At 40.6% G+C, this 20350-nt stretch overlaps 1 protein-coding gene across 1 annotated transcript in view; it reads left to right on the plus strand.

Moving 5' to 3' along the window:
- Window positions 1–20350, plus strand: part of sash1a (SAM and SH3 domain containing 1a) — a 370653-nt gene that overhangs the window by 330116 nt on the left and 20187 nt on the right. The window contains exons 9-17 of the mRNA XM_042333542.1: window positions 1270–1402; window positions 2816–3186; window positions 8451–8525; window positions 12269–12421; window positions 13779–13914; window positions 15308–15477; window positions 16020–16229; window positions 17844–17994; window positions 18525–18656. Of these exons, the coding sequence (XP_042189476.1) occupies window positions 1270–1402; window positions 2816–3186; window positions 8451–8525; window positions 12269–12421; window positions 13779–13914; window positions 15308–15477; window positions 16020–16229; window positions 17844–17994; window positions 18525–18656 (1531 nt within the window). The remainder of the gene's footprint in view (window positions 1–1269; window positions 1403–2815; window positions 3187–8450; window positions 8526–12268; window positions 12422–13778; window positions 13915–15307; window positions 15478–16019; window positions 16230–17843; window positions 17995–18524; window positions 18657–20350) is intronic.

Raw genomic sequence — 20350 nt, forward strand, 5'->3', positions numbered from 1 at the left:
ACTTTGTCAAATGAAAAATATTTAATTGCTTTTCTTTTCTTAGGGTGAAAGAGGTGTGTGTAAATCCAATGTCAAACTTCCATTAGAAATTTAAATTCTCCAGAAAATAAATGATTCATGAGGAATTCAGTCAACAACAAAGCTATTCTCCCACGCACATGAATGATTCCAACTGCGTGACACTGTTAAGTCTTCACCCGTGTTCATGTCTTCATATTTAGTATGTGAGGTGGTTGGAATTGCATGGTTTTATTGATATATATATTTTGAACTTAAGCAATACCATACAGATTTATAATATTCAACTCATCTAAATTCACTTTAATGTTTGACCCTCCCTCCCATCATTGGGATGTTAGAAATGTGTCATCGCTTCATGCGTTAAGATTCCAATTTAGTGTATACCTGCTGGGCTGTTGTATGTGTTTTCGGCATTTCATGGACATTAAAGAGTTATCAGCTACAAGAGTGTTGTGGTGCATTTAGTTTGTACCTCCAGCGGCAAGAAAAGCAGCTCAGTAGAGCAGCACTAACAGTTGCTGCTACAATCCCTGTTGCTAGTTGTGGCAGCTGTGACCTCCCTGCCATGCACACAAGTGGGCAGCGGTGCCTCTGCGTGAAGAGGATTATCAACAGCTGGCACTTGACCTTTGTTATAGAGCCCGGCTTACTGTACAGTTGGTGCTAAGGTCTGCAGCGTGTGCCTGGTTAAAGGCCATGTTTGGGCTATGAGGAATGCTGTCCATTGTCAGGTCCTCCATCTGGGTATCTCTTACCATTGCTGCCTCAAGCTAAAAGTGCCATTAAAGTACCAGAGGACTTTGTTTCACACATCAATAAACAACTTCTCAAAAGGAACAAGACTATTCTGGGTCACCAGCTGGAGAGTTATTGTGCAGCAAAAGGGTATGGGCTTTAATGTCCCTTAAAGGAACAAGATCTCAAAGAGCTGCATGGATTGAGAGGACTTTAGTCAAAGTCTGATCTTTTAATGCCCATACTATACGAGATCTAAGGATCTTCAGGGCCAACAACAACTTGCATTTATATAGTGGCTTTCATGTAAGAAAATGTCTCAAAATGTAGTGATGCAGAGAAATAAATCTCTGTGACCAAGCCAGGATTAAAGGTGGACAGAGCCGCTGATTCTGTTTAAGCTTGCAATGCAGCTTTGTTGTGAGGACTATTGAGAACATGGTTAGCATTGAGATAGGTTTCTACAAAAGCAAAACATATCTTGACAACTCTCCCCGTCTGTTCCCACTTTAGTCGCGGGAACAGTCTGACGATGAAATCGAAGAGGTGGCGAAGTTTGGGAGGCTGCACAAGTTGGTTTCCTCAAAGCGCAGAGTGAAAAAGAAGTTAATTAAAGTAGAGGAAGTCAAGATTTTATCTGCTGAAGGTGAGCAGGGGGTAACATTGTTTCACTACACAAATGGGGGAACCATTGAGCCCAGTGTGCCTGTCATGTGCTAGATTCCCAATTTGCCTTTTTTCCTGCCCCTTCTCTTGAAGACTTTGAATCTCATTGGCGTAGTTTCATGGGTACCTGGGACCATCTCGTAGCCACCCATCATGTCTGAGCTGAGATAGCAAATGCTGTCAGACTATTCAATCAGCAAAGGCGTCAGAGCTTAGCTTGTCTCCTCTACAGCAAAGGGTGTTGATACCAGTTGGAGCACCCAGAGTGCTGCCCTAGTTGATCAGTTAACATAGCACAGATTAGTCATTGAACTTGATATCTTATGATCCAAACCGCCCAACCACTAAATCGACAGTAGCATTGCCCACTATGTCATGGGAAGGGGAGAAAGCAGGAGTTTATTTTAATAGAGGATCAAGATCCTGTAGATAAATTATTTTTCCAAGTTGTTTCCTTCAACAGAGCAAATACAATCAGTTTGTTGGTTCTTTTCTATAATGACTGACAGCAAATTAGTCTCATCAACTGATGTTGCATTATAGGAGCATCAAGATTGCTTGTCTTATCTATGATCTCATTAGCACTCATATGCCCTTCCATATTTCAAAGGCCTGTTAAAGTAACCATCATCAATTGTGTTCTACTACTCCCAAGTTAACTACTTTCAGTAGCACCATTGCACAGTACACAACTGAATGGACTGGGGCAATAGTACACAGCTTCTTTATCTTTGCGGTTCTAAATGCCAAGCCAATTGCCAGAGAGTGAACCATGGGACTGTCTCCCAACCCGAGTCAGCACCTTCAATGATAAAACAGCGAAATAGTTCCACAACTTCTAGTTTTCCTTCACTATCACTGACTCAAACAGAAATTTAAGAAGGTATCTTGAGCAAATCTAGATTCATTATGCTAATGCCAACTTTACTGATCCTGTGATATCATTGAGGATAACTAATCAGCCCAGCTATTAATGCTCCTCATTAATTACAAGCCTCTTTCAGACATTGGCTGAATGTGATCACAGACTTGTTTGCAATTCAACCAGTTTTCAGATGGAATGGCACAGAGGTGCACTTGTTTAAGAACTAATTCAGAGTTTAATAATTCGTTCAAATATTTACTCCAAATTGAGTTAGTGTAAGAGAGCAGAAGTCAGCAGTGACAGGATGAAAGCGCCACTGTCCATGTTGCGTTTGATTACTGCGGGTGGAATATTTTGGTGCAGCTCATTTTTAGAAATCTGTATACTTTTTCCTTGTACCGATAACATTCCTGCACTAACACTTCATTCACCATCTCTGCAGTTGGTTCAGAAGCAGTAGATTCTCTTTTTAAGATAAATCTTCTTTCTCTTCCCCTTTCTCCCTCCCTCCCTCCCTTCCTGATTTAGAAGATGCATGTGAAGGAATACACAAACTGATGAGCTCTCCCTGTGACAAAAGATCTGTGAATTATTTAGGATCAGGAACCCTCAGAAAGCAGCTGTATTTGGACGAGACGTTACAGAGACAGTGCCAGGGTGACCCCTCACCCTTTGAGACCATCACCCCATCGCCGTCTTCCAGCAGCCTTGACGCATGGACCGAGAGGAAGCTGGTGAAGACCTTTCACATGACAGGGAATCATACCCTTGTACGACCGCCAAAGAAAGCGGGGAAAGGGTCCTCTTGCTCTGAGCGCAGTGAGGAAAAACCACTAAAGGTGTCTCGCTCTATGACTGATAGTGAAATGAAAAAGGCCCTCCATTCACAGAACCACGCGGTAAGTAGTGCAAACCTTTCATTTTATGACAGCGGTAAACAAAAGCGCAACTTTTTACTGTCACTGGAGGAGCTGCAGCAAAGACAAATGCAGCTGAAAAAGACGGACCCTAATTATTCTTATTCCCAAAACGCTTTATACCAGCATGTTAGTGGGAAAGGATCTTCGTGCACTCGTCAGCTGCAGAGAGATAAAACTCAGAGGGCTGATTATAGCTTCCCAAATAGAAGGTTGAAGGGTCAAAGAGGTGTCAGTGAATTTAACATCACCTATGTTGTCGAAAAGAGTCTGTACGGCCATTTAAATTGGTCCCAACTAGTGCGTCCCGTCACTGACCGATCCCTCAACAAAGCCGACAAGCAGGACCTGCGGCAGTGCCTACTGGAAGAGGAGGAAGAGGAGGAGGAGGAGGAGGCGGAGGTGAAGTGGGCTGCAACTGTAGACCGCTGCACCAAAAGGGTGCTCGTGAGAATCCAGCAGAAGTCTGTGAGTTAATAACATCAACAGCTTGGCCCTCCATTTCTTGTGAGATTTCGGCCTCAGTGCGCCCGTTCCCGGGCTCTCCATTCAAGCCTTTAATTCATGTCCGGCATTGAGAAGGGCATTTGCGTATTTAAGCACTGGTCAGATCATTAAAGGGCGATGCTGGTCTGAAAATTCACCAATTGCTTTCTTGACGAATACTCCAGTATTCTGAATCCAGCCTATAATCTACAAGAAATTCAAGGCCTTCAGTATATTCAGTGAAAGTGGTTGTGCGTCTCATACAACAAAACGCCATTTGTCTGCATATCAGTTTATTTTCCTGCACAATTTATACAAGAGCATGTACTCATTCATCTTTGCAAAAGTGTTTTCAATCTGTGTTGCAATTCCATGACCATCCACAGTGAGGGTTTTGTTTTTGAAGGACAAGTGTTTTAGATCATATCTGTACATTATTTTCACCAATAATAATCCTTGCATTTGATATAGAATCTCTAACTGAGAAACGTGTCATAGTCGCTTCACAAAGTTTCCTGCGAAATATAGTGAGTGTGTATTTATAGACTAACATAGCTGCAAATTAGAGGAAAGGGATGCATGTAGATCTATGTCTCAGCTTCTGCTTAATGTCTGAGCACGAGAGGAGTAGTTGCCAAAGAAAGAGAGTCTTTGCTGTGCTTTGCCTGCTATGAGATTGAATTCAATGAGAACCAACATGCCTTTCACTGCACATGCTCTCTGCCCTTCATTGCACAGGAACAGAAATGAATGACAGATATTGAAAATAATTAAGCAGCCAAATGGGATCATCCCATTTTATTTTTGTCAATATTCTGCATTTTCTGTAAGACCTCTCTCCTGGAGGCTTTGATTCTTTGCCGTGTCAGTGTCCCAGTAATTATCCAATACCTTCCACAAGTGGCTATGAATTTGCCTCATGGGGCGGGATAGGAGGAGAAAGGACTTGTGTAATAAAATTACACTGGAAACAGTTTCCTCAATGACTTAACAAGTAAAGGCAATGTTCATTGCCTTTGAATGGCACTGAACATTGCCTTTACTTGTTAAGTCATTGAGGAAATTGTTTCCAGTGTAATTTTATACCAACGGACTAAAATTGTCGATTTGCACCATTTCACGTAGCGTTACATGAGAACTTTCCAAGTACAGTGTGGATCACGCAACAGAGTGGTAAGAGGGCTGAACAATCTGCAGGTGTATATCTCTTCCATTTACAGCCTGTCTCTGTTTGCCAGGTAGCACAGGGAGTGCCAGCAGCATACTTTTCTTCCAGCTCACCCTGAAGCCTGAATTGGTTGTCTGTCTGGGATGAAGCACCAGTAAGAGAAATGAATGTACATTTTTTCAAACCAAATCAATTCACATCTTTTTTTTCAAAAGGCTGCAGGGTGTCAAATCATTGACCTGCAAGGGGGAAAATATCCTTTTACCTAAACAGCCTTTTTAAAAAAATAAAATGTTGTATACAAGTATTAAAAGTGCTGTTTGTAAATTTTGTCATGAAAAGGTTCTGTGGTATAAGCCAAAGCTGGAACATGAACTTCAGATGTGTTTGCTCGCAGTCTTAAAACAAACACTGGACCAAATAACTTCTATTCTCACGTGTGCAGGGCTCTGGCTCTATCAGTTTTAAGCAGTGAAGAGGGAAGGAGATTATAAAGTAAATAAATAATCCTTGCATTTGATATACCACCTTATTATGTCATTGAGATGTCTTAAAGCACTTCACGGGATTTTATTGTGCAGTGTAGTGACTGCATTTATAGAATAACTCAGCAGCCAGTTTACAAACAACCATGATGTGAGCAACTGCTTACATCATGGTCCAACATAATTAACGTGATTAAGGAATTTAAAATGAAATTAAATATTACAGTGATTGATAGGGACTCTAAATAATTAACCTTTGCATCAAAACATCTCAAAGAGCTTCATAAGTAATTGCTGTAAAGTTAGTGTTTGTACATTTGCAGGTAATTAGAGCAGCACATTTGCAATGTCCAATAAACAGCTTTGAGTAGAATAATCATATTTTTTCTGGAGCATTATTGTCCAGGGTATTGGGAGAAACTATTTTCTCTTTTCAAATAGTGTCAAGGGATCTTTAACGTCCATCTGAACAAATAGACAGACCCTTGTTTTAACATCACATCTGAACCATTGTACCACCAATAATACAGCACTCCCCCAGCACTGCACTGGAATGTCAGCATGTCAGTATATGAGCCCCCAACTGTACGCAAAAGATGGAAGAACATTCCTGTCCAAGCAGTGACATCAGTAACATTTTGTTAACTAGAGAATCTTTCCTTGTGTGCAACCTAGTGGTCAGTTGAACAGTGCCATTGCCAAAACTAAAGAAGAGGTTACCTGTCGCTATTTTGGTTAGAACTTGTAGAACAAGAAACTACAAAGGGTTTCAATAAGAAATGAGACAAGTTCCTGAATATTAAAATCATTTATTGTTATTAAGCAATCAGATAGATGTGCCAAAATAATCTTTCGTGAATTTCGGTAGGTGGGTTCAAGGTAACAACTGTCTACTCCTGCCTAAAACTGTTCCTATGTAGGTTAGAAAGTGAAACGGTTTACCTCGAGTGAAACAGTTAAAAAGGAAACTGCTGCATTGAACACCAATTTCCTGAAGATGTCCTCTGCCCTCTGCTTTGAAAACCAGTCACTGCTGAGTTTTGCAGCAATGCAGAGCAGCTCAATATGTGAGTACACTTGCAGTTCCCAGGAATATAATATTTCATCAGTGTAGCTGGGCACTAAAAGTGGGACAATGTCCTGATTGCCCCTATTCTCCCATAAACTATTGGATGTCTGTTTATGTCTGGTGATTTAGAAGCTGAAATTTTACTCAGAGGTCTTAACTTCTTGTGTTAAAATTTCACACAAAATTGTGGAAAATTCTTAAATTCAGTCTTAATTTGAAAACTTTTTCTTTTTAAGAACTGTGAAAAACTGCTTCCAAATTAAGACTTTATTTAAAAATTGGTTGGATGTGTTGTTGAAAATTTACTTCCTTTATAAAATCTCGCAAATTAAACTCCCAACATAAGATGAATGACTAGCAGTGCTATACTATTTTTGGTACAGTGTTCTTTTGCAATATCTATTTATTTACAGTACTCTTACTCCTTTTCAAATCTAAACTATTAAAGCTTTGTGAAGTACTGTAACAATGCATTTTCAATAAATGTGGTTAAAAGTTGCCTATTATAAAATGGGATGGAGAGGGGGTGAAATGTGAGATAAATAGAGGCTACCATTGGGGTCTCAAGACCTAACTACCTCTTTGACCACACTTTTGGTCATCTTTCTCCTCCCAACACCCCTTGGCTTCCACCCCTAGCTCAGTTGCCAAACTCATATTGTTAATTCCTTTGGGACATTCTCCCAATGTGAAAGGTGTTTTGTAAATGTTCAATTTGTATTGTCTATATGTGACACCCGATTCCAACAATGAGACTGAAGTTGTAACTGTTATATCCAGTCAAGTTCACAGTCATATCAAGATACTGTGTGGCAACCCTAGCATGCAATAGAGAAGCCGTTTTAGTTACATTTTCATTCAGTTTGTTTAAGAATGCAGATACTGAGATCCTAACTTTATATTCATTCTTAACATAGAGAAGGTTGAGGAGTCTGTACTATTTGTGTGTTGGAATTGTTGGCAGTGAGTTTCAAAGTGATGCACAGGATTATTTTTGCTTATTATTTTTGAATTTTCATCGGTATTTTCATGTGGTGAAGTTTATTCAAGAATTTCATTGTGGGGAAAGTTTTGTCTTGCTACATGATTTAATCACAAGAGCTTGTCAGTTGCTGTCCACCATCCCATCCACAGCAGCAAACAGTAAAGATCAGTAAATAATCGTTGAAACAAACTTGCATTTTTATATTTGTCTTCTCACATCAAAACGTCTCCAAATGCTTCACAGGTACTTACTGGTTAAGTAGAGTCACTGTATATTTGTAACCACACCAACAACCATTTGTGCATAGCAAGGTTTCATAAATTACCCTGAAGTGAATTACCAATTTATCTGCCGGATTATAGACGAGGACAATGGAGGAATTCCCTCCTCTGTTTGAATAGTGCCTTGGAATTTTTAACATCCACCTGAAGAACAGGGAGGTGGGAAATTGGTTTAATATCTCATCCAAAGGACAGAACCTCTGACAATTCAGGGCACCCGTGAACTGGGCTGAGTGTTGGACTGGATCATGAGTTTAGGTCTCAACATGGGATTGAAACTCACAACTGTCTGACCAAGAGGCAAGAGGATTATCAACTATGCCAAGCTGACACGTGTTACACTAGAAGATGTTACAAAGAGCAGCATCCTCTGGATGTTGATGCGTTCCTGGGTTAAGGTGGCATTGATAATTGATTCAAAGTCATCTCAACAGCTGAATCACTTGATGTGTTAATCCCTTCAAACACAGACCTGCCTGTGTCAATACTATATCCAGTGTACTATATTGGAAAATAACAGTAAATCTTCTTCAGTGAATCTATTGAATGATAAAGAAGTATACAGGCAGCAGTGGCCCTTTGGCCCTTGCCAAAAACCAAATGAAGGATTACAACCATTTTTGCATCTATATTTTCAATGAAACATTCATCACACTGGTGTTATTTTTGTTTCTCAGTTCGCATTTGTAAACGTTCAATGTGATTTAGAATTGTGAATTAAAAAAATACAATTAAAATTAAAATTTGAATTGCTTTTATATACTCTGCTCAGAGAACATGTAGCTTTGGAGGGTTTGAACTGCCCGGTCGGATTCCTCACAACGGAAGTGCTGGTCCAGATAAAACCGTAAGTATTTCAAACTATTGCTCCAGAATACCATGCATTACCCGCCAGAAATAGAATGTATCAATAAGTAAGGCAGGGTCAGTGTCAAGATAATGGAGTCCAATATGCTCTGAGCATTAGTACTAGGAGTATATTCCACTAAGTGTTTACAACACGGAGACTTTATACTTTTAAAGACTGAGAGAAAAAAAGATTGCTGTCTTTAAGGCTTACTTTAAATTACTGTATATCGAGTTGTCATTTGATCCCACATAAAATGAAGTGGCCATTTTAGCCTATTGGGGTAAAATTTGCAGTCAGGATGATATTTATTACATCAAGTGTGCTGGAGCAGGCCCCCCCTGTGCCATTCATTCTGGTGAAGTATGGGAAGTGTGATCAGCATCAGCAGACAGATTGCAGTCTGCCACTACTGATGAATGGGATGTTATCTTTTTGGTAAACAAAAGCTCAAGAGGCCAGTATCCCAATAACCAGCAATCGAAGGTTGCAACAGCAAGTTGGTATTGCATTGACTTAGAACTGGCTTTTCAGACTTTACCATCGTATTTTCCTCTGGCACATTCAATGTGATAAATGACATGCAAGTCAAAAATATGATCCTATTGTATTTATGACTTTTTTTTACCCTATTGTGTCTATATTTACATGATAAATATAGCAATACTAGAACCAGGCAGTATTTTTTTATTCTAGGGCCTGACACCAATCAAGAACATATCTTTGATTTGCTATATATAATCCATCTCTCTCTTACGTGAAAAATGACATGACCAACTCAAATCCAGTCAGAAACCAGCCTTATTTCTCCTGCATCACGCTTGTAGTCTAAATGTTATTCTTAAATGTTTCATCTCTAACCTTTTGCATGTCTCTATTTGCATATCATCTATTTTATTGTCAAATGTTTATCTACAGCTCACTGTACATAAGCATTTTTCAATGTTAAAAACACTTTTTGGGGGTTAAATTGCTGTCTCTATACAATTTGTGATCAAACTGCATGCTCTTGAGCTTCAACCCACTCATTGAATTGTCTTGTCGGTACAGCTTCACGAAGACTGGATATATAGAGTAACTGATGAGAAATTGATCCCAAATCACTATCATTTTCAACTTTGTCGATCGATGCCTGTACCTTTCTATGGTTCCAGTGGTTCATGCTTGGGTACCTTACTACAACAACAACATAGCGCCCTCCATGTCAGGTGGATTCCCAGAGCGCTTTAATTAACTACACCAAAATGTAACTACTACTATATGCAATGAATATGTTTAGACCCTTTAAATCGTGTCAGTCACCCATATGTTGCTTGCTATGTTACTCACTTCATCAGTGATTCTTTTTTAGAAGTTGACTGCACTGCCCCATAATGTACCAATGACTAAGGCAGTGTTAAAATAATGGAGTCCAATGTACACTGATCACTAAAAATAATGGTATTTTTCACTAACTCTTTACAACAGGGACACTCTAAACTTTTAATACCCAAAGAGATTTTTTTTGTTTTTAGGGCTTAGCATAACATATTGTACATAGTGTTCCGGGACGCTACCCAGTGTGAAGCTATATAAATTAAGTTGTTGTTACTTTGAACTAACATTAAATGAATTGATGGCTTTAGCATACTGGGGTCAAATTTGCAGTCAGTGTGATATTTACTGCAGCAACTATGCTGGAGGGAGTCAGTCATGCCAATGCCCTCCCATGCCATTGTGTGGGCAACTTCGAACTTTTGGACTTTCTGTATCATGTGATTTCAGGGGAGAAGAAATTCTCTTGGGCTTGTATTAAAGAAATTACATTATAAATATAATAAATTGTAAGGATTATTTTAATAAGAGCACACTGCAGAAGTCTAGCCAGCAATCGGGAAATTTCATCTGTCAGGTTCCCTCCGTTCAGCGGGCTCCGGTCTGCTCCATGTCTCCCGCCCGACCCCCCCTACCATCGGTGGCCAGGCTTTCAGCCTCTCTGCCCCCACACTCTGGAACTCCATACCACAGTCCCTTCACCTCGCTTCCTCCCTTGCCTCCTTCAAGGCCGGTCTCAAGACCCTCCTCTTCGATTGTGCCTTCAGTCGCCCTCCCACCTCTCTGCCTTCCCTCACCCCTACACCACCCCTCTCCCATGCTCGGGTCCTGACCCCTGACTGCCCAGTGCCTTGGGACGTCCTCCCGAAGTGAAAGGCACTCTACAAATGTAACTTTATTGCTGTTGTTGTAGATCAGTGTTGGCCAACTATTGTTTGGCAGGCCACTTTGTGACAGCTCCATGGACCAATTTCAGCCTGCAGGCCATGGGTTGGCCACTGTTGCTTTAGGTAAATGGGGGGAGAGAGACAGGTTGACGTTGACGTCACCTTGCATCAGTAAAGTTCTGTGTTGGAGTACATATATATCTGAATTGCAGAGATTACTCTGTGCTTTTCTAAGTTTGTTGTATTTCTGAATTGTCAGTGCATATTTAATACAAAGTCATAAATGGAGCAGTGTCCTTCATGTATCCACAGAGGAGTTTTTTTCACTCAGCTCTACTACATCCATCCCTGAGGTTACATTTATTCTAACAGAGAATGGTAGTAAGGTGCAAAAGGCAATGAACTATTTCTCAAGGCGAAACAACAATAGCCTCTACAGATGTGCCACATGTGAACTACAAGGTGACCAAAAAGTTGTGATACCATTAATTTTAATAATAATTACTTTATTTCTTCAAAGACAGTGTTCAGTGCATAAGACTTATTGGACATTGTAATGATATTGCAACGTTTTGGTCTCCCTGTAGAATCACATGGTGCTGCTGTGCAGCGAGAAGGCCTGCTACTTGTTCGCAGATCCTTCTTCGTGACCTTGCTGAGGTGCATTGAACAAAACAGAGCCTTCAGCAACAGATCATGGATTTATCAATTGTATAAGACAGATGTTGACCCATTGACACTCCAACTTAAACACAGAGGCTTCTGAACAACCATTGCTTTTGGTTGTTTTATCAAACTATCAGTAATATCCATTTTGGCATAGAGTCCGGTAACACCTAGATCTTTTAATGACCAGTGGGATGATGGGCCAGATATCGATGTTCATCTAAACAGCATAATAATCATGAGCAGTTGGCATGGTTTTAACAGAAATAGGAAATGCCTCACTAATCTCACTAATTTTAGGGCAAAGGAAACTAATTTAGGGTGCCGTCTTTTTCAAATAATAGGTCCTTTCCTGTTTGTAACATAATCTCTATTTACAGACTGTAACTTTGTGCACACAATCCATCCAGTTTCTTGTACATTTGTAACCATTTGTCCATTTTTCTCTTTCTAACCACAGTTTCTTTCTCCAGCTCGTCCTCTTACATTCTCGCCACAAAAACATTGGTTACGTTATGTCTTGCTGTTTTTGTCAATCCATGTCGCTTTGCACGTATTAATCTTAAATGCTCATTGTATTGTAAATGTTATGCACAATATATGTTCAAAAACTCCAGGGGTCACCTCTGTTATGAGTTTTGAACTATTCACTGCTTTCTATATAAAAAAACAATTTTCTGCCTAATTTGCTCCTTCATTGGTGACTTTTTGAGACCAATGTCTTTTCTGAGAGACCCTATGAAATGCCTTCTGAAAAACAAAATGTGGCATTTCCACCACGTTCTCTTGGTTTACTGTTGTTACTGATAGGTTGGATGTGATAGGTTTCATGAACTTGCACAAATGAAGTAAAACCATTCCATTCTATTCTTCCAGTGTCTTTGTAAAGAAGGAGATGGTGGTCACAGAGCAGAGGCAGTTAAATCTCCCACTGGTTCACGAAAATCACTGAGCAAAAAGGTCAAGTCAGTAAAGGAAACTATGAGGCGGAGAATGACAAAGAAATACAACAGCACTACACCTGAGCAGGTAAATGGAAAGAACTTGTATTATTATAGCACCTTAGCAGATTGCAACATCCAAAAGTGTTTGTGACTGTTGTTGTAGGCAAACAGGTCATCCATTTGTCTGACATATGTGGAAACCCATCACCATGCGTAAAAGTATCCAAACCAAGCTGAGATTTCCATGTATCCCACCTACACATGGAAATCCCAGAGATAAGATTGTTAGAATGGAATATGCACACTCTCCATGGAGGGTCACATCGTGCTTACCTAATCCCAGAAAGTATTAGGCGCAGGTTGGCAAGGGGAACCAGCTAAAACCCCATAGCTTGCCATGGATATTGCTGTCTGGCAAGTTTTCCCACTGGTTGTGCAGCTCGGACCACCCTACCGTTTAGGGCTTTGGGTCAACAGGAGCTGAGTGGGATGACTCCCTGCCACCAGTGACTGGTCTGCCCTTCCAAGTCCTACCGATGAGCCAGGCTGGTAGTGCTGATCATCAACAGAGCCCTGGAATACCTCACTACCGAGACCGCCACAGAGGGCTGGCTCAATTCCGACATTCCATTGCCAGGCAGGTCACATTGGAGCCCGTTCTGCTCCTGAGGAGAGCCTACTTATCTCCCCCCCCACTAAGGAAGATAGTCACTAGTTGGACTACCATATAATTTACATTTATATACCGTCTTTCACATTGGGACATCAAAAAGCGCTTAAAGCTGAATGACTGAATTCCCAGCCATGGCTGTGCCTCTGCAGAGAAACAGAAAAGTGCCAAGTGCAAGCCAGATACTCTTCCATAGATGTAGAAAGAAGTCATAGAAGGATTTGTTACTGGACTTGTTATCACGCTCTCTTGTGAACCACCTCATTACCTTAGCACTTTCCATGTATCAGGTAGGTCAAATGGGTCAATTGAGATGCTAGTGTGTGAATGAATTATTTCCCATTACTTGTCATATTACATTTGTTACTAGATAAACTTAAATTGGCTCATTCTCAAAGAATGGCCATTTAGATACAGATCCAGAGGCCATTTGTACCTGTAGAACTGTGCTCCAGTAAGAGTTTAAGTGGAAGGAAAGGAGAATACTGAAGGAGAAAAATGTGAAAATGTAACGCTGGCTCAAAATGATTTTGATTTGTATGCAGTCAGTTAATAATTCCTGATATAAAATATCTTGACAAGAATAATGCAATGTAGTCAGATCATTACTACTATAATTTAGATACAGTATATAGTGCAGTAATGTACCAAAGGGATTAACTCTGTATGAGGCAGCAGATTCACAGTGTATTTGTGCAAGTTGACCTCATTGTACATAATATGAAATGGATTTCTTCCCAGCTAATGTCATTGGATTCACCTTTCTTTCCAGGATTCTCCTTCTGATGGAGTGCTGGGCTCTCCTCAAGTTTCAAATGATGCCTCCATTCAGCTAGACAAGCCCAAGCTGACTGGCGGCAGTTCAGTAGAAAGTCTGCGAAGTTCCTTGAGTGGCCAGAGTTCAATGAGTAAGTGCCTCATTTCATTTCAATCACACAAAACATATTTAAATCTCCAATATAGACTGTTGAAAATATATCAGCGATATCCTTCTCAAACACAGGTGGGGGAGAGTGAAAACTGTTGTACAGTATTAAATGGCATTCCAGTTGAACGAAAATTAAACTGTAAAATTTATAGGAGACAAAATTGTGGTAAACATATTCCATTCAGAAGATAATAGGTGTAAACAATTCATCCAGCAGCACTTTTGACTCTGAGTCAATAGGATTTAGGTTTAAGCCACATTCCAGGACTTTGTTCTCATAATCTAGACTGATTCTTCAGTGCAGTTCTGGGGGTGCACTGCATTGTTGGAGGTATCATTCTTGGGTGCCTGTTCAGGTAGCGTTAACAATCCTATCACACTATTTAAAAAGAAAAGAGAGTTTCTCCCGTTGTCCTGGCCAACAATCCTCTAGATTCATTGGTCATTCACTTCACCACAGCTTGTGGAACCTTGCTGTGTGGAAATTGACTATTGCAATTGCCTGCAATTAAACAGCTAATACACATAACAACAATTTCCTGAAAAATGCTTTGAGATTTCGCCCACAAATATACAGTCAGTTCACTTTACAGTATATTCTGTGAAGCACTTTGAGACGTCTAGAACATGACAAGGCCCAATATCAAATGCAAAGATTATTATTATTATAATCAAAGTGGACGAGTCTAATTTGCTCTCCAGAGGTGTGTGAACACAGAAGAGATCTGGTACCTTTAGTGTATTTAGACTTACAAAAGTCGAGGCACTATATGAGACTGATTTACAAACTGATATCACTGGGTATCAAGGGCAAAATAGGGATATAAAACTGACTGAAGGAAGAAAGGGAAGCTAGGTCACAATGGGGGGATTAAATGAGGTGTTTCTGGCGTCGACTCGGATCCCTCCTGTTCCTTGTATCCATTAACTGTCTGGATTAGTAGATTCTGAAGGGATGAATTCAAATGGACCAAAGGGCGTTATCCAAACTGATCGGATATCTTGTGAACCTGCATCATATTGCAGCAAACAGTAATTAACCATGAAATCCATTTCAGAGCTTTCAGTTGCTGTAATGACCAATCGTTCTCTACTCCACGTTTCACAAATGATTAAAAATGGAGATATAATTCCAGAGGGACAGCCAGGATAGTGCCTCAAATTCTTACAGCATTTATTTAAATAAACACAAACTGTTCCTGCAGCACTTTTTGGCGTAACAAGCAAACTGTAATCTTCCAAAGAAATGGCCATTTGGCATGAATTATATGTACAGACTTCGGTTATTTTTTCTTGCCATTTTTCTTGTTGATCATGGGCTTGGAACACTTCAGGCCATCCTCATGACTGTTTCTACCCTTTGTCTCTCCCAGGTGGTCAGACAGTCAGTACCACAGATTCATCAGCCAGTAACCGAGAAAGCGTCAAATCTGAAGATGGAGAGGATGAAGAATCTCCCTATCGGGGGCCGCTTTGTGGCCGGGCTCGGGTTCACACTGATTTCATTCCCAGCCCCTATGATTCAGATTCACTCAAACTCAAGGTAAGTCTGAAATTACACTTGCTCTACACTTGCATTACTCCATTAATTATTAAGCAACATAATAATAATAGTCATCATTGCATTTGATATAGCTCTTTATCACATTGGCAAAGTGTCTCAAAGCACTTCACAGGATTAGTGGAAAATGCTGAGGCTGTGTATATTTTATGGGGCGAACACGCAGCAATGCCCACTAACAGCCATGGAGTGAGTGACTAGTTTTATTTGGGCGATTGTTGGCCTGGACACCAGGAGAAACCCACTTCTCTTTTGAATAGTGCCATGGAATCTTTAACATCACCTGAACAGGTAGGCGGGATGTTGGTTTACCATCTTCACTGAAGGACGGCATCATCCCCCAGCAAAGTATTGAAGTCTCAGCCTTGACTATGAGTTTGGAGTCCCATAATGGGGATCTTCTTTGCCTATTACTGGAAACTTTTGTTTTGAATTTTTTTTTAAATAAACACAAATGATTAACACATGTTCCCTTTGCACATCTCTTTCCACTTTCACATGTTTCGATGTAACCCATTGTACAGAAAGGAGATATCATAGAAATAATCAGTAAACCTCCCATGGGCACGTGGATGGGTCTCCTCAATAACAAAGTTGGGACATTCAAATTTATCTATGTGGACATTTTGAATGAAGAAGAGGTGAAACCAAAGAGGCCCACAAGGAGAAGGCGAAAGGAGAAGCCTCCGAAAGCCCAAACTGTGCAGGAGCTCCTGGAACGTATTAGCCTACAGGTTAGTCTCTCGGCTCAATCTTTTCATGTATTTGACAGTTTCATTTATGAACTATAACTTTTATTTACCCTTAAAGCCAGACTCTCCAAAATCCAATTCCACAGCAATGTGTAACGATTCTCTTATGGATAGAGCATTATCGAAAGATGCTGTAGAAAAAAAAATTAAAACAGGAGAATTAGGGAGCTACCAGATGCACTGGAATAGTCAGCAGCTGAAATTTTCTGGCAACTGATTTGTGTTTCTGAGAAGTTACAATACAATCCTTTAAGCATTTCTCCATCACTTGAATGAATGATGGCAGAGAATCGGTACAAACTGGAAACATGGCTCACCGCCTGCCTTGGCACAGCTGGGAATTTAGCACATAAAATGTAATAATAATAATAATCCTTACATTTGATGCAGCACCCTTCATGCCCGGAGGATGTCTCACAGTGCCTCACAGGATATACTCTTAAAGTGCAGTTACTCTATGTTTTGTGGGTGAAGAAATAGGTTGGCATAAGTTTCTTCATGCCATTTACCCAACTTCTGCCAACAGGTCAGACAGTGAACAACCTCTGTTTACTCATGATGATAAGAGATTGCCATCATTTGTTTTTTGTCACAAAGCCTTTGAAGAAATCCATAATGTTTAACTAGGAATAATTCTTGTTTGGGAAATCAACCAAAGTTGGACTGAAATCTAGATGGAATGAAACACAGGCCAATGGCATGACGCAGACACAAATTATAAATTTCCACAGGATGAATTTAATTTGTCACCATATTTGGGGGAACTTGACATGATCCAAATAATGAAAATCTCCGGCTATAATGGCCTGATGGTTATTTCTGTTTCAACTCAACAACATGTTGTATTTGTAAAGAAAGAACTTATTGTTGTATAGCAGCAATTATGCTGACGCTTCTCAAAGTGCTTCACAGTAGTTATTGTCATTATCCTTTACATATAGTAGCTTTGTTTGTAGGGAAATATTTACGTTAGGCTTTTTGGTAGACAATATTACAGTGGAGCTTCATTTAAGGTGGTCATTGGGATTCGTAAAATCTCAGCCTTCATTACAATGAGGCTACTGTTTCCAGGCTCACTGCACATGTGCACAGCTGGTCAGCACACTCCTTCCATGTCAGCCATCTTCAGAAGTCATCAGGTCTCTGCCAACATCACTTCCTATGTGCACACGCAGTGATTGGGCTCCACACCTATTGGCATTGGAAATGAACCAGTGTTGTAACAAAGCATGTTGTAAAGGCGCTGTACTGTAGTGCTATTATTCAAGCTATGTAGCAAATCTTGTCAGTTGTCTGTTCTAAGTAAGCATGATACATCGTGCTATCATTAAAAACACAGTGTTCGCAGCAACTGTGTTGTGAGGCAATTTTTACAAATGTGCTTTCAAGAAATGTCATTTTTAACATGACACGGCATTAACATGACATTTAAATACCTTTCAAACCTGATAACAATATATTCAAACTTGATAACTAAAATTAAGATTAAAATTGATTTGTTTTTTCTTCGATTTATTAAAACTAAGACTTTTCTAATTCAATGCCAGTTGCTCTTTGTTTAAAGTACTGATATCCAACCTGTTTGTTCCATCACAGGAGCACACACCAACTTTCCTGTTGAATGGATATGAAGACTTAGACACTTTCAAGCTCCTGGAGGAGGAGGATTTGGATGAACTAAATATTCTGGAACCACGGCACAGGGCCATACTGCTGACTGCAGTGGAGCTTCTGCAGGACTATGACAGTAAGAGTAATCTTGTTTGCTAAAGCTTGCAAGAATAACTCAGATCATCCAATATAAAAATAATTGGTGTTTCGCTGGGTGTTCATCATATCACTTTATCTCTTATTTCAGTTACATTCTTAGAATAGTTTAGCAAAGAATTTGCACATGACGATTAAAGCAATTCAGGTTTGGATTCTATTTGCAAGCAATGAAGAGTGATTGACAGCGGCAGTCAGTGTTGTGTTCATTGTGATGTGCTGAGGGTGGGAAAGTATTGATTAAGTGCTCCAAGAAGCTGCCCGCATGAAGGGCACTGTATAAATGCTGTTAAGGAGTGTTGGGTCCTCAAATACAGATAAAGCCTTTCTAATGTTTGAGGTATTTAAAATAATGAAAGGATGAAGCTTTTGTGGTGGTCTGTTAAGACTTTCTCATTATGCTCTGTTTTACACATTATTGTCATTTATTGTGACATCCTGATAAGCTTCCTGAGGAAAGATTGCACAAACTGCACAAGTCAAGTGACTTTCCTTGTCTTCTTTCCACAGGTAACAGTGATGTGGAGCGAGCTGTTCAGGGCAGCTCTCAAGAGATCCTCTTCGAACAGTGCTGTCGAGATCTGCATGGACACTCTCCACGGGATTCAGGCTGCTATGAGAGCAGTGAAAATCTGGAAAATGGTATGGACAGCCCCGAAACTTGCTGAAAGGAAGACTTTTCCACAAACAAATCGCAGACTTGCTTTGTCTATCCTTGATGTGCTGCAAACTAGGAAATCGCTCCTCTCATTTATTTTCTTGTTCTTTTCCCCCATCTCCATATAGATTTAGGGACAAACAAACTGCGTCTTCAGATTCCCCCAGCACAAGTATTTTATCAGCTGAGGACCCACAAGTAATCCTTAGCATTTAGAAATACTCGCCCACCCTGATTCTAGTGAGCAATTTAGACAAAGGGTTCCCACACATGTGGACAAATGTATGGTAATTTGGTTATTTGGTTAGCAGGATTAACTGGTTGCATTTGTAGAATAGTATTTATGTTTCAGAATAGTATGTGTATCTATGTTGCTATCACATTGCCTCTTGGGTTGAAAAACATATATTTGTTTGTTAGGATCTCATAGCAAATTGCTTCTAATTTTGAAACATTAACTAGGGATTTATGGAAGTGATGTTGAAGATAATTCTAACGCACGTTGACTGCAACTGTTTTAAATTGATTATTTTTAAAACTGACCCTTTTTGATTGCTAAAACTACACATTGCCAACAGTCTTTAGTATTGTCCTTTTCTCTAACTACATTTTCTCATCAGTTCCAATTATTTTGTGTTTGCTACAACATCCTTACAGTTAGAATGTGGCCTCTCACAAGATTGGACTTCCAGATTTAACTAATGGTCCATGGCTTTTGAGAGNTTTTTTTTGCTGAGTAAGAAACAAGAAGAACAACAAAATTACATGTGTATAGCGCCTTTCAAGTTGGGAGGACATCCCAAGGCGCTGGACAGTCAGTGTTTCAGACTCGAGCTGGTGGTTGGGATTGGGGAGCGTGGAAGGCAGTGGGGGGAAGCAGGGTGATTGAAGGCACGGTCAAAGTGAAGGATCTTGAGATGGGTCTTGAAGGAGGCAAGGGAGGGGGCGAGGAGGAGGGACTGCAGGATGGAGTTCCAGAGGCTGGGGGCAGAGTGGTGGGGCGAGCGAAGCGGGGGACGTGAAGCAGGCCAGAGCCTGCGGAGCGAAGGGATTGACCAGGTTGGTAGGGGGTTAGGAGGTCGCAGAGGTAGGGGGGAGCAAGACCATGGAGGGCTTTGAAGGTGAGGACCAGGATCTTGAACTGTACCCTTTCTGTGATGGGAAGCCAGTGGAGTCGGGCGAGGATGGGGGTGATAGGGTCAAGGAGCCTGGTGTGGGAGGACACGGGATGCAGAGTTCTGGAGGGAGGAGTTGGGGAGGCCGACAAGCAAGAAGTTTACATAGTCAAGCCTGGATGTTATGAAAGCGTGTATGAGGGTTTTGGCGGCCTGTGGTGTGTGACAGTGGCGGAGCCGGGTGATGTTGCGGAGGTGGGTGAAGGCAGAGCGGGTTATGGCACAGATGTGGGGTAGAAAGGATAGTTGAGGGACAAACAAGATGCCAAGGTTCTGGACTGACTTAGTAAGGTGGAGTGTGAAACCTTGGATGGTGATGCTGTCAGCGCCTGAGACAGTATGTCATCAACCAGCAATTGAATTCCACAATCTGCAAGCAGGAATGCTAATCCTGTGTCCTATTTTAATGAGCGTTAGCATTGAGAATGGCATCAGGGAAGTTGAGGGAACATCGAAGGTACAATTAGTCTTGATAAATGTCAAATGTCGCATTTAATTGACTC

Source organism: Callorhinchus milii, unplaced genomic scaffold (genome assembly GCF_018977255.1).
Source record: "Callorhinchus milii isolate IMCB2004 unplaced genomic scaffold, IMCB_Cmil_1.0 Scaffold3, whole genome shotgun sequence".
NCBI classification, from domain to species: Eukaryota; Metazoa; Chordata; class Chondrichthyes; order Chimaeriformes; family Callorhinchidae; genus Callorhinchus; species Callorhinchus milii.